This window comes from Suncus etruscus, chromosome 9, assembly GCF_024139225.1.
Source record: "Suncus etruscus isolate mSunEtr1 chromosome 9, mSunEtr1.pri.cur, whole genome shotgun sequence".
Taxonomy (NCBI): Eukaryota; Metazoa; Chordata; class Mammalia; order Eulipotyphla; family Soricidae; genus Suncus; species Suncus etruscus.
Genome location: NC_064856.1, coordinates 14,814,646 through 14,827,221, shown reverse-complemented (window position 1 = coordinate 14,827,221; position 12,576 = coordinate 14,814,646). Strand labels below are relative to the sequence as shown.

At 41.8% G+C, this 12,576-nt stretch overlaps 1 protein-coding gene and 2 non-coding genes across 3 annotated transcripts in view; 2 read left to right on the top strand and 1 right to left on the bottom strand.

The window, feature by feature from the left end:
* Positions 1–12,576, top strand: part of RPRD1B (regulation of nuclear pre-mRNA domain containing 1B) — a 65,774-nt gene that overhangs the window by 25,449 nt on the left and 27,749 nt on the right. Inside the window, exons 4-5 of the mRNA XM_049779323.1 lie at positions 3,391–3,503; positions 5,378–5,504. Coding sequence (XP_049635280.1) covers positions 3,391–3,503; positions 5,378–5,504 — 240 coding nt within the window. The remainder of the gene's footprint in view (positions 1–3,390; positions 3,504–5,377; positions 5,505–12,576) is intronic.
* On the bottom strand, positions 8,433–8,539 carry LOC126019610 (U6 spliceosomal RNA). Its single transcript, XR_007499244.1, has one exon. It is a non-coding gene; the product is annotated as a U6 spliceosomal RNA (small nuclear RNA).
* Positions 11,813–11,945, top strand: LOC126019400 (small nucleolar RNA SNORA51). Its single transcript, XR_007499121.1, has one exon. It is a non-coding gene; the product is annotated as a small nucleolar RNA SNORA51 (small nucleolar RNA).

The window sequence follows — 12,576 nt, the reverse complement described above, 5'->3', positions numbered from 1 at the left end:
AACGGAAGGATTCAAGTGTTTTCTGTCTTTTAGAGTGATTAACGATTTGAGTGCTTTTCCAGGTGTTCAACTAGAACAGAACAATAACACAATTGCTTTGCTATTTTACTTCAGCCTGGCCACTTCTCACATGAGATATGAGAGCCACATTGATGAAGGAATGACCTGATGTCTACAGGACCATACTGCATGCTAGCTGTTAGGCGGTTATTGTGAGCAAAGTGCTATTAGCTGTCTTTTATGAAATTAATCGATCTGGGCCAGTGAGGCAGTAGGACAGTGGATAAAGTACTTGTCTTGCCTGCAGCTTATAGGGTTAGCTCCCCCAGCACTTCATGTGGTCTCAGGGCATCACTGGGAGTATCCCTGGGTACAGAAAGAGGAATAAATAAGCCTTGTATTGTGGGTCCCCCCCCCAAGCCCCCAATTAATAATAGAGCTTACATTAAATAAATATGTCTGGTAGTATAGGATTGTACACCTGGCCATGAGATTTGAAACTATAAAATGATTGTATTTGGGATAACTAAAATTTTCTATGACTTTTTTGATCAAACCCAGGTCAGCCACATGCAAGGCAAACTTCTATCTCTTTGGCCCCTGTTTTGTGACTTTAAATTTCTTAAGGAATTAAAACTCATTGTTGATCACAAATGTACATATAAATAAGACAGTAATACTAATGGTAATTTAGCAGTAGAATAACAAAAAGTTATTGAGAATAAAACTGTTGTATTTCTTTGTAACTTTGAAATGTTACGAAGTGTAGCATGTCCGTTCTTCTAGTCCTTAAAGTTTGGATCAGTTTCCAACATTTTATCCTTGGTACTCTGAATGCTGTGAAATACCTGAGAGTTGCTGTATTGACATCTTATTGACATCTCTTCCTCAGGGACATTGTTGTCTTCCTTTCCATCATAGCCACTTTTTTCATCTGCTTTGCTTTGTTTAGTCTTTACTAAGATCTAGAATCTCTGAAGCACCAGGTGTGTAGGGGGGGGAGTTTGTCCATCGTTCTGCTAACCAGCTCTTCTTCAGCTGCATTTCTTGTCTCTCCATCTATCGCTTTTAGCAATACTTTTCGCTTTTTTGTTGTACTTTCCTCTTTGGGCAGTTCCTTTTTGAGTATTCATTATAATAAAATGTCATGGATTTTATCACTGGGAGACTAGACAGCACAGCTAAACACTTTGCTGTCTCTGTGACCTGAATAACAAGATGTGCAGTGACCAATCACTGACCTTGAAAGAAGTGATGTGATTGGTCACTGATCACGATGCACTGTTATTATTTATGTGGTGCCTTGTGGGTCGAAGTTAGCAGCAAAGTTTATCTGTTATGCAACTACTCAGTTATGTGTCATGGCAACTGAAATTTGAACCTTGTTTTTGAAGAACTGGGGTAATTTAAACCTTAGCAACAAATCTGTACATAATAGAATGACATTTAATTAGGACCATCTGCATTGCAAATGCTGTAGTTTCTCTGAATAGAATAGTTTTTTTTTTAATTAAGAAAAAATAAAACAAGATTGACCTAGATTTCATATAAACAATTTGATCTGTTAAAGGGAGGTAGGTAGGTGAAAATAGGAACCATGTCCTTGGTTTCAGAAGTGCATTATTCTGGGACAGGGACCTGGGCTCATTCCCTGGTATCGTGATCTGGGGGTGGAAGGTGGAAGAATGGCAAGAAGACACTTTGGTTTGCAACTGAGTCCTAGGGTAGGAGTGGGGTCTCCCCTTTTCTGACAGATGAAAGTGTAGTATAATGAGACAAGTAATTTGCATATTATGAAAAGAACAAATTTTGCGGACATAACTTTTTGATGAGTTCTTGAGCTTTTCTGGATCTTTACTTCCTCATATGTGAAATGGATGTGCAGCATCCTAGAATGTCAGGATGATTCAGAAGGAACTATGGCAGCCCTGAGCACAGGCAAGTGTCCAGAAGTAGCTTCACTTTCCAGTCTAGGCTGTGCCTTGTACATTTATGCCCCATAGTCACTTTATTTATTTTGTATGCAATACAATTTGATGAAACAGAAATTATTTTGCACTTAAAAACGATGTCAATTTAAAATCATCCAGTATTGGGGCCAGAACGATAGCACAGTGGTAGGGCAGTTTGCCTTGCTCGCAGCCAATACAGGATGGACCCGGTTCTATTCCTGGCATCCCACATGGTCCCTCAAGCCTGCCAGGAACGATTTCTGAGCACAGAGCCAGGAGTAACCCCTGAGTGCTGCCGGGTGTGACCCCAAAACAAAAACAAACACAAAAAACCATCCAGTATAATTATAAAATTGGAAACCACCAGTCTCAAGTGGTTAATTTTTATTTTTTGAAAAAACGAAACAAAACTATTTATTGATTGATTGGTTTCTGGGGCACACCCAGTGGCACACGTTTCATTCCTGGTACTCCACTCAGATATTGCCCCTGGCAGGCTTGGAGACCATATGGGATGCCAGGAATCGAACCAGGTGCCTCCCTGTCAACCCAATGCAAGACAAACGCCCTACCGCTGTGCTATCTTTCTGGCCCCTTAAGTGGTTAATTTTTTGTTTGTTTGTTTGTTTTTTTGGGTTACAATCGGCAGCACTCAGGGGTCAGAAATTGCTCCTGGCAGGCTCAGGGGACCATATGGGATGTCGGGATTCGAACCAATGACCTGCATGAAAGGCAAACGACTTACCTCCATGCTATCTCTCTGGCCCCAAGTTGTTAATTTTTAAATGGTAACTCAGTTACTTAATTTTTTCTGAGCATTTTCAATCAGACTTCGCAGCAGTGGTTTTCTTGAATATTAAGATGAATTAGCATGTTTTCATAGGAAGTTTACTAGATACTTGTATTTAGTTTTAGCTATCCAATCTTACATATGGGCTTCTTCCTGCTATGAAGTATACTTCCTGAATCTGAAGTATATTCTCTGTAGACCTTCAATATTTCAGCACACTTTACTATATATATCTATGGAGATTCTTTTTAATCTATTTTATTTGTCTTGTTAACCTTTAAAATGATGAGGATTTGGGACCAGAGAGAATCCAATGAGCTGAATGCATACTTTGCCTGCTGGAAGCCCAGGTTTGCTTCCAGACACTACCAAGATATAGCCCAGCCTAGTACTCTGTTTCCCCAAAATATATAACAGGTTTTAAATGAAATATATTTCACAATTAGGTTTTTTTTTTCTCTCTAACGAGTCTGTCTGAGATGATTTCGTCTCTATATTAATATAGGGAACTAGTACCATTGTAAAGTAAGACAGACTCAAGCTGTTTCTGGAATGTTTGTCCTGTTCCCTTTTTACCTGGGTCTGTCGTGCACAGCATTTGATCCACACTGACCTGTGCAAACTGTAACCCACATTCATCACTTTTAGCAACAGAAGAAAAGAAATCTCTGAAACGAACATTTCAGCAGATTCAAGAGGAAGAAGATGATGACTACCCTGGAAGTTACTCCCCCCAGGACCCTTCTGCAGGACCCCTCCTGGTATGTTTGCTACCCAGAAATTACCCAGGGACCCTTCTACAGGACCTTCCTGGTTCCTTTGCTCCCCTAGAGAGTAAGTAGGGCAGTGGCCTGGAAATGACCTGAGTGGAAGAATGTGGCCACAAGGTGGTGCTGCTAACCAGTCGTCTGGGAGCACCCTAGGTTGCTCTCAGAGCACCTGGTGCGAGATCTGCTGTTAAAGTCGCCAGGCAGGGAGCAGGCTGAGCTCTGTGTGCCATTGCTCTGAGATGGATTCTTTATTTTATAGTATAAAAACAAAACCAATTTTGTTTTTAACTTCTAGAGTTGAAAACAACCTTTGAAAGATTTTTTTTTTGTGAAACAGTAGATAAATTTACAGAGGTATTAGTGTCCTCTGCTGTGACTTGTCTTCCTTGAGACAGACCTTCTTTTTCTACATAAAAATTTTTTTCTCCCTTCTATGGACAGACTCCCTTCCACAGCAGACTCCGTGGCTGGGAACTGATTCAATATTAAGGAAACAGCACTTACTGAATTTTTATTTTTTTTTTAACTTTGATTGATTGATTGGTTTTTATGCCACACCCAGCAGCGCTTAGGTGTCACTCTGGCAGGCTGGGGGAACCATCTGGGATGCCAGGAATAGAACTGGGTCAGCCACATGCAAGACAAACTTCCCACCGCTGTGCTATCTCTCCGGCCCCACTTACTGAATTTTTTTTTTTTTTTTTGGTTTTTGGGCCACACCCAGTAACGCTTAGGGGTTACTCCTGGCTATGTGCTCAGAAGTTGCTCCTGGCTTGGGGGACCATATGGGACACCGGGGGATCGAACCGCGGTCCGTTCAAGGCTAGCGCAGGCAAGGAAGGCACCTTACCTTTAGCGCCACCGCCCGGCCCCTTTTTTTTTGTTTGTTTTTGAACTTACTGAATTTTTAACCACCTGTTTGCATTGTTTGGCACTTCTTATAAGTCAGCTCATGAACTCTAATAAGCTGTTCACTTATTTACAGTCTAAAAGAACAAGGTTCTAGGAGCCATATGGATTCAGTGTATCAGTGTCTCCATTGAGGGCGGGTCTAACTTCAGACTCAATGCCTTTCCCACTGAGTTGCTCTGCTTCTTGTTTTATTCAGAACGTCTTTCTTTTATTACACCTAGGTATGTTCAGAGTGTATGTAAGTAGGAAGCTTGTTCTGTTTCATGGGTTAAGATGTTGAATTAGACAAGGTATTAAACCAAACCAATATTAAGTTACGAGTGCTTCTTTGCACTGAAAAAGCTTCCAGGAGAGCAGCCTGAATTACTAATTTTTTTGGTCCCCTGAGTACTGTCAGTCTACATTATCAACTGCTACCAGATCTAGATTATACGATTTATAGTCTCGGTTTGCTCTTTGTGACCTTCCCTTTATGACGAATAAGTTTGACGTGTTTAATTTTAAGAGTTGCTGCCAAAATGAAAAATGCTGTTTTGTGGTAGTATTTTGTAAGACACACTGAAGAGTTTTAAAGTAGGTGGTATCACTTTAGTTAATCGGTCAGCACATGCTCGTTAGGCAGATGTGGATAGTAGTACCTTTGGTCTACAGGGAGACCTTTCCTTATTTAGAACACATTGAAATTGCAGTAGAGCCAGACTATTTCTTTAAATTTCAGAAAAACGTTCTCATACAAATCATTTTGAAGAATTATGTGGTGTATTAACATTCTGCCAGAAAAAATTTTTATACTCTCTTTGAACCCATCTTATTGACTTCAATTTAAGCTGTGGATCTAAGAATAATTTTTTCTTATGTCAGGAATGATCATTTTAAGAATTTATGTCTACTTCATTGAACTTCAACTAATTTTTAAGTCCCTCTTTTTAACCTATAATGTTGTGTGTATACAGACGGAGGAGCTGATCAAAGCTTTGCAAGACCTGGAAAATGCCGCATCAGGGGATGCCACTGTCCGACAGAAAATTGCATCTCTGCCTCAGGAAGTGCAGGACGTTTCTCTGTTGGAGAAAATCACAGGTGAGCAGGTCAGATCCAAGGGATAGAGCGAGCTTCCTGTTCGTGGTACCTTCAGTCAAGCTTAAGCTGCAAAGTCAAAATTCCTGTGTGGTATTAGGGAATGGGGGTGGGCTTTTCATATTGGGGTTTGCAAGCATAGCTCGTGTTGAAGAGGGTTGCTGCTGAAATTAGGATTAAATAGTGAGTCTAGAAAATAATTACAAAAATGCTGGCATTGGGGCTGAAGCGGTGGCACAAGCGGTAGGGCATTTGCCTTGCACCCACTAACCTAGGACCAACTGTGGTTCGATCCTCCATGTCCCATGTGGTCCCCCAAGCCAGGAGTGATTTCTGTGCACGGAGCCAGGAGTAATACCTGAGCATTACCAGGTGTGGCCCAAAAAACAAAACAAAAAATGCTGGCATCGATATTAATGGACCTGCAATACTTGGAGGTCTTTGGAAAAGTACAAGGGCTGGTAGTGGGGCAATATTATGGGGGGATAAGCATTAAAGTTGTGAAGTTCATACTCATTAAAATGAGTTAGGGCTTTGGTCAGTAAGTGGCACACGGACACACCTGTGGATAATGGTACCTTTGGTGTGAAGTTTCAGTTGTGTGACTGTTAGTGCCTGTGAATCACCAGTTAGATGGGGGTGGGGCACTTAATGATCACGATTCAGTGTGGGAAAATGACAGGGTAAAAGCAAAGTAGGAGTGAATATAAAGTAGAATCTGTAGATTCTGTTGTGTATCATCAGTGATAAGCTTTTGTGATAGCTGGCTTGGTCATCTCTCTCAGAGAGATGGCTAGTTTTTTCAATACCACATACAGTCTTGATATTCCAACCTAACTATAAAACCCTCTTTTCCATTTTAGACCTTTTGCTCCACTCTTCCAAAGCCACCACTTTGTCCTTCCAGTTTCTACATTTGTCTGCTTTGTAACTTTCTCCTTGTCCACACAAGAGGAAATCAAGGTTGTTTATGATTAGAACCCACTACATAGTATGTTCTGCCTATATCACTTTAGGATTAAATGTTTAAAAGAAAAATAAAGCAGGGGTTGGTGGTGAAGAATAAGGGTGGTGATTTTGTCCATGCATTTTTTTGTTGTTGTTAGGTCTGAGAATTGAACCCAGGACCTCTTACTGCTGAACTGCAAACCTAGCTCTTGCAGGAGGTTTTATTATTTTTGGTTTGGAGTCCACACCTGCAAGTTCTGTGGGGCTAATCTCAGCCCTGTGTATATGTTTGTTCCCAACAGTGCATGGCAGACCTGTGATATGTACTGAGTATCAAACTCATGGCTCCCACATGCCAAAATTCAAAGCATGCACTCTTAACACTTTGAGCTATCTTTCTGACCTAGGAGGCTTAATTTTATTTGATTTTGTTTTGCATGGGGGGGAGAAGGAACACGGGTGTTGCTCAGGGATCATTACTGGAGATAATTGGAGACCATATATGAATGTGTGAGTACTGCTTTGCCAGAGGCAAAACCAACATTCTACTTGCTACCCTGTCTCTCTAGTCCCAGGGCCGTGGCTGGAGAGCACATCAAGAGCCTGGACAATGAGACTATACTGGATGTCACAGCTGATTGTTTATTACTTTCCCAGTCATCACTCCTATGGCCTCATTTTCTTATTTAGTTGGCTTAGGGTTTGTTTTGCTTTTTTGGAAGTGAGGGGCCAACGGATGACCTCCTAGTGAGTGTTCAAGGGTTATGGGCACTGTTCCCAGTGATACTCAGCCAAATAGGCCAGAATGCTCCATGTGAGGCTTCAGGAACACAGTGTAGGTGACTTCTAGAGTCACGGGTGGGAGTGGTGATGAGAGTGTGTAATCACTCCTTTACATGCATCCTCAGTTCCTTTCCTCTTCCTCTTCTGTAGCCTCTGCAAAAAAAAAAAAGGCATTCCTTCAACTCAAAAAAATTTTTTTTCTGCTGTGCTTGGAATTTAACAGAAATAACACTTCATACTTGTGCTTATCACTGAGCCACATCCCCAAAATCTATATCTTAGAAAATATATATGGACTGGAGTGATATTAAAGTAGGTAGGGTACTTGCCTTGTATGTGATTGGCCCAGGTCAGCAACTCGTATGGTTCTCCCAGCCCTGCCAGGAGTGATCCTGAGCATAGGTAGGTGTGGCCCAAACATAACAAAAACTCAATTCTAAAATAGAGCTTATTCATTTTACCTTTTATTATTGGAATCATGATCTGTGAACAATGGAAGCAAGTGAAGCAAGTTAATATATAAAGCTAGTAGTGTATTTAATTTCATCCTTTTTGGCGTGAAGCCTTTTATACAAGACCTTTTTAAAAAATGTGTTTTATTTAGATTTTTAGTTGTGGCCAAACATAAAAAAATGGACTGTCTTAATCATTGTTACAGTTCAATAGCACTAAATAGACTCAGTTGTGCAACCAGCTTCCAGAATTGTTTTCATCTTTTGTTTTGGTTTGGTTTTTGGTTTTTGGGCCACACCCGGCGGTGCTCAGGGGTTACTCCTGGCTGTCTGCTCAGAAATAGCTCCTGGCAGGCACGGGGGACCATATGGGACAGTGGGATTCGAACCAACCACCTTTGGTCCTAGACCAGCTGCTTGCAAGGCAAATACCACTGTGCTATCTCTCCAGGCCCTTGTTTTCATCTTGTAGAATCGAAGTGGTGCTCAATAAGTAACATCAGCTCATGTCCCCCTCACTGAGTCCCCTGGAACTTCTGGTTTTTGTTTGTTTTTTAAATTTTTATTTTGGGCCACACCCAGTGACACTCAGGAGTTACTCCTGGCTTGGGTACCATATGGGACTCTGGGGGTTTGAGTGGGGGATTGAATCGCTGTCCATCCTAGGTCAGCTGCATGCAAGGCACTGTGCCATCGCTCTGGCTCCAAACTCTGTTCTTTTTTTTTTTTTTTTTTTTTTATGGACACAAAAAATATGGAACGCTTCACGAATTTGCGTGTCATCCTTGCGCAGGGGCCATGCTAATCTTCTCTGTATCGTTCCAATTTTAGTATATGTGCTGCCGAAGCGAGCACCCAAACTCTGTTCTTGATACCTCTTTTCTTCTAGTTTTCTCCTGTATCTGCATAGCTCCGAATGACTGGGGAAAAGCATATAACATTTGGTGGGCTTTTCTAGTTTCCAAACATACTGTTTCTAAATCAGCTCCTCTTCCATGTTCAGATCTCTTCCTTCTCATCTGTTCAGAGGATGTTGCTTTACTTCTGCATCTTCATATTTTTCTCCTCTGTTGGATCATTTTCAGCAGCATTAAAACATGCTTCTTTCCCTTCCACACAGGAAAACCTTTTCTTCTGTTCATACCTTATTTGCTGAAGCTGCTACTTCATCTCCTTGTCCCTTGTAGCACGCATCCTAGCTGGACTGCTCTGCTCACCTGTCTCCAAGGTGCCTCTCATTCATGTTCTTGTTCTGCGTGGTTGTGCTGTTCTTTCCAGTGGGAACTTCCACTAGATTCCACGGGGGAAATTTTTGTCCAGTTTTAGCAGTGATTTGACCCAGTGATTTCTTTTTCCTTCCTGGAAATATTTTTCCCCTTGGTATGGCAGACCGAGCATTTTGACCTCAAACCTTCTAACCATGTATGTCCAAGATCTGATTCACACAACTTGTGAACTTTATCTTATATGCAGGAAGAACTTTTGTAGATATGACTAAGAATCTAGGGATGGGAGGGGCCGGAGAGATAGCACAGCGGTAGGGTATTTGCCTTGTATGCAGCCAATCCAGGATGGACGGTGGTTGAAATCCCGGCATCCCATATGGTCCCTGTGCTTGTCAGGAGCAATTTCTGAGTGCAGAGCCAGGAGTAAGCCCTGAGCACCGCCAGTTGTGACCCAAAAACCAATAAATAAATAAAAAGAATCTAGGGTTGAGATTTTTCAGATGAGCCCAGTGTAATCATAGAGTTTTCATAAAATGAAGGGAGGGGGACAAGAATCAGGGGATAGGACTATGGAAGCAGAAGTTGGAATATAGAGGAAGGAGCTGTGATAATAAATACTAAGATAGTATTCACATATTGTCTGAAGTTACTAAAATGGTGATTATTATTACTGTAGTAGCAATAAGTAGCTATAACTCAGGGGTCTCAAACTCAATTTACCTGGGGGCCGCAGGAGGCAAAGTCGGGGTGAGGTAGGGCTGCATAAGGGATTTTGTTTACCGAATATTCGCAATAAAAAATTGCATTAGTAAAAAAAAAATCGCAAAAAATCGCATTAAACATTTGCATACCCCGAACGGAACTGCTCAGGGTGTGTGAATGTTTAATGCGATTTTTTTCTTACTAATGCGATTTTTATTGCGAATACTGCGATATTTGAAGGCTGGCCACGGGCCACAAAATGTTGTACGGAGGACTGCAAATGGCCCGCGGGCTGCGAGTTTGAGACCCCTGCTATAACTCTATGCTCTACTAACTTTACTTTTCTCTCTGATGATCTTATATATCTTATATATTAGATATTTGATAATATCTTTTCAGTCTTCTTGCTGGTTTATGTTTTTTCTTTGAGGGTTTTTTTTTAAATGGGGTGTTATGCAGGTGACACCCAGTTCGTGTTCAGGGCTTACTCCTGGCTTTGTGTTCAAGGTAAGTGATCTATCTACTATACTTTCTCTTTGGCCCCTTTATTAATCAGCTTCTTTCTCTTGCTAGTTTTGCCAAGTTTGTTTCAACCACTTGATAACCAGTTAGATATCTCCAGAGGCATCTCACACCTCTTTCACATTTCCTCCAAAATTCATCTCTCTCATGTTGTTTTTAATCAGTAAATGACTTGTTTATCCCTATTAATCAGGACCCATACCACTCCTGTCCCCACCTTGTACAAGTCACCTTCATGTTCATTTGGATCATTTATGTGGGCTCTTCCCTGGTCTCCCTTCTCCTGCCTCTGCCTCCATCCCAGCTGTCAGAGCAAGTTTTGGATCTGGAAGTTGGAGTGTGTCCTCTCTGTTCAGCACACGAACACTGAGGTGTGCAGGGGTTGGAGAGAGAGTACAGAGTTAAGGTGGTTGTCTCACTCCTGGATGATTCCAGTCCAGTACCTGGCATAGCATGCAGTTCCTATGGCCCCAAATCCCAAAATAAATTAAAATAAAACATAAATATTTAAAGTTCTAATCTTCCTATCACCTACATAATCAGTTACATTTATTTTTATAAATCATTTTTTCTCTTACTCTCATTCCTAATTATCAGTTCTGATTACCATTTCTTTACAAGAACACTGTTTCGTATAATTTAATCCTTTTTTTAAACATTATTACAGAGACCCACTTCTGTCAGAGCTAGTCTCCCAGTGATGATCCGCTGCCAGCAAACTAGTGCTTGCACCCTAAATTCTTGTAGGCCAGAGGGCCACACCCTGAGCCATACAGTGCCAGGATCAAACTTGCTCATGCCTGCCATGTGTTCTGTGGGAGGCAGGGGGCGCTGCAGTAGCTGCTTGGGTACTGGTCTAGAGCTCATAAGTATGCTCACTTAAGGTAGGCTCCAGGAGTTGCTGAGGGCTTTTTTTTTGTTGTTCCCTGTAAAGCGAGTAGTAGGCTAAATAAGTGGGAGCTGCTAGACTAGATCTATTTCCCTGGGGCTGTCACTTTGTTTTTGTTTGGCGGCCATACCTGGTGGTGTTCAGGGCTTACTCCTATCTGTATTCAGAGATCACTAGTCCGGGGAACCATCTAGGGTACCAGGGATTGAAGCATAGTCGATTGCATGCAAGGCAAACATCTTACCTGCTGTACTAATTTTCCCAGTCCTGGCCCTATTCGTTTATTCTTCAACAGAGCTGTTTTCTAAACAATAAGTTGCCATTAATTAGAGCTTAAATCCATTTCATAAGTAATAACTAATGAGACTTTTTTTTTTTTTTTTTGGTTTTTGGGCCACACCTGTTTGATGCTCAGGGGGTACTCCTGGCTATGCGCTCAGAAGTCGCTCCTGGCTTGGGGGGACCATATGGGACGCCCGGGGATCGAACCGTGGTCCGTCCTACGCTAGCGCTTGCAAGGCAGACACCTTACCTCTTGCGCCACCTTCCCGGCCCCTGAGAGAGAGACTTTTTTTTAATGAAATAGAAGATAGGGGGCCGGAGAGATAGCACAACGGTAAGGCTTTGCATGCAGAAGGATTGTGGTTCGAATCCCGGCATCCCATATGGTTTCCCGAGCCTACTGGGGATGATTTCTGAGCGTAGAGCCAGGAGTAACCCCTGAGCGCTGCTGGGTGTGACCCAAAAACCAAAAAAAAAAAAAGAATATTTTGTACACAGAAAAGATAAGGCCTCCCAATTCTTACCACAGGCTGTGTTCTTTACACTTGACTATATAGAAAGAGGAGGTACAGTAAATGCACCTCATATACACCTCAACCCAGCCCTTTGCCTGGTCTGTATTGTGAATTGGGGGACGAAAAAAAAAAGAATATTTTGTACATGGTAAGTGTAAGTATTGTTTTATGAGGTTTTTGGTCAATTTTTATGTCTTTAAGGCATACTTTTTAAAATTAAGGATTAAACCCAGAAGCATTAGGAAGCCTCTGATCAGACCTGGATTTAACTGACTTGAGGAAGAGTGCTCATGTGTAGGTCCAAGACTCATACAGTTTGAGGGGTAGAGTCTGGAAAGGTAGAGCTAGCTATGAGTTCCCAGTTCCCTGCCTACTCCCCAAGATAGAACCTGCCCTCTTTCTAGTTTGCTTAACTGCCACACCCACCATGAGTGTGCGCTGCTGTGTTTAAGAGCTATTTGCAAAGGATAATTAAACAATAGTATGAATGAAAAGCATTTTTAACATTCTTGGTTAAGAAAGAATGACTTCATCAGAAGACCTTAATTCTGTATATTTGTAGAACTTTTTATAGGAATAGGCATTTAGAGACTCTACCCTAGTTCCTTCCTTGGACAGTTGCATCATTTCGGGTAATTCAGAAAGGTCCTGTGTGCTGACAGGGGTTGGTTTCTCTGGAGCATTGTCAGCCAGGCTGTTGTTGGTCCACAGGTGTCCTGGCTTAATCCCTGGCATTCCTGGGGAGAAGATGTTTGT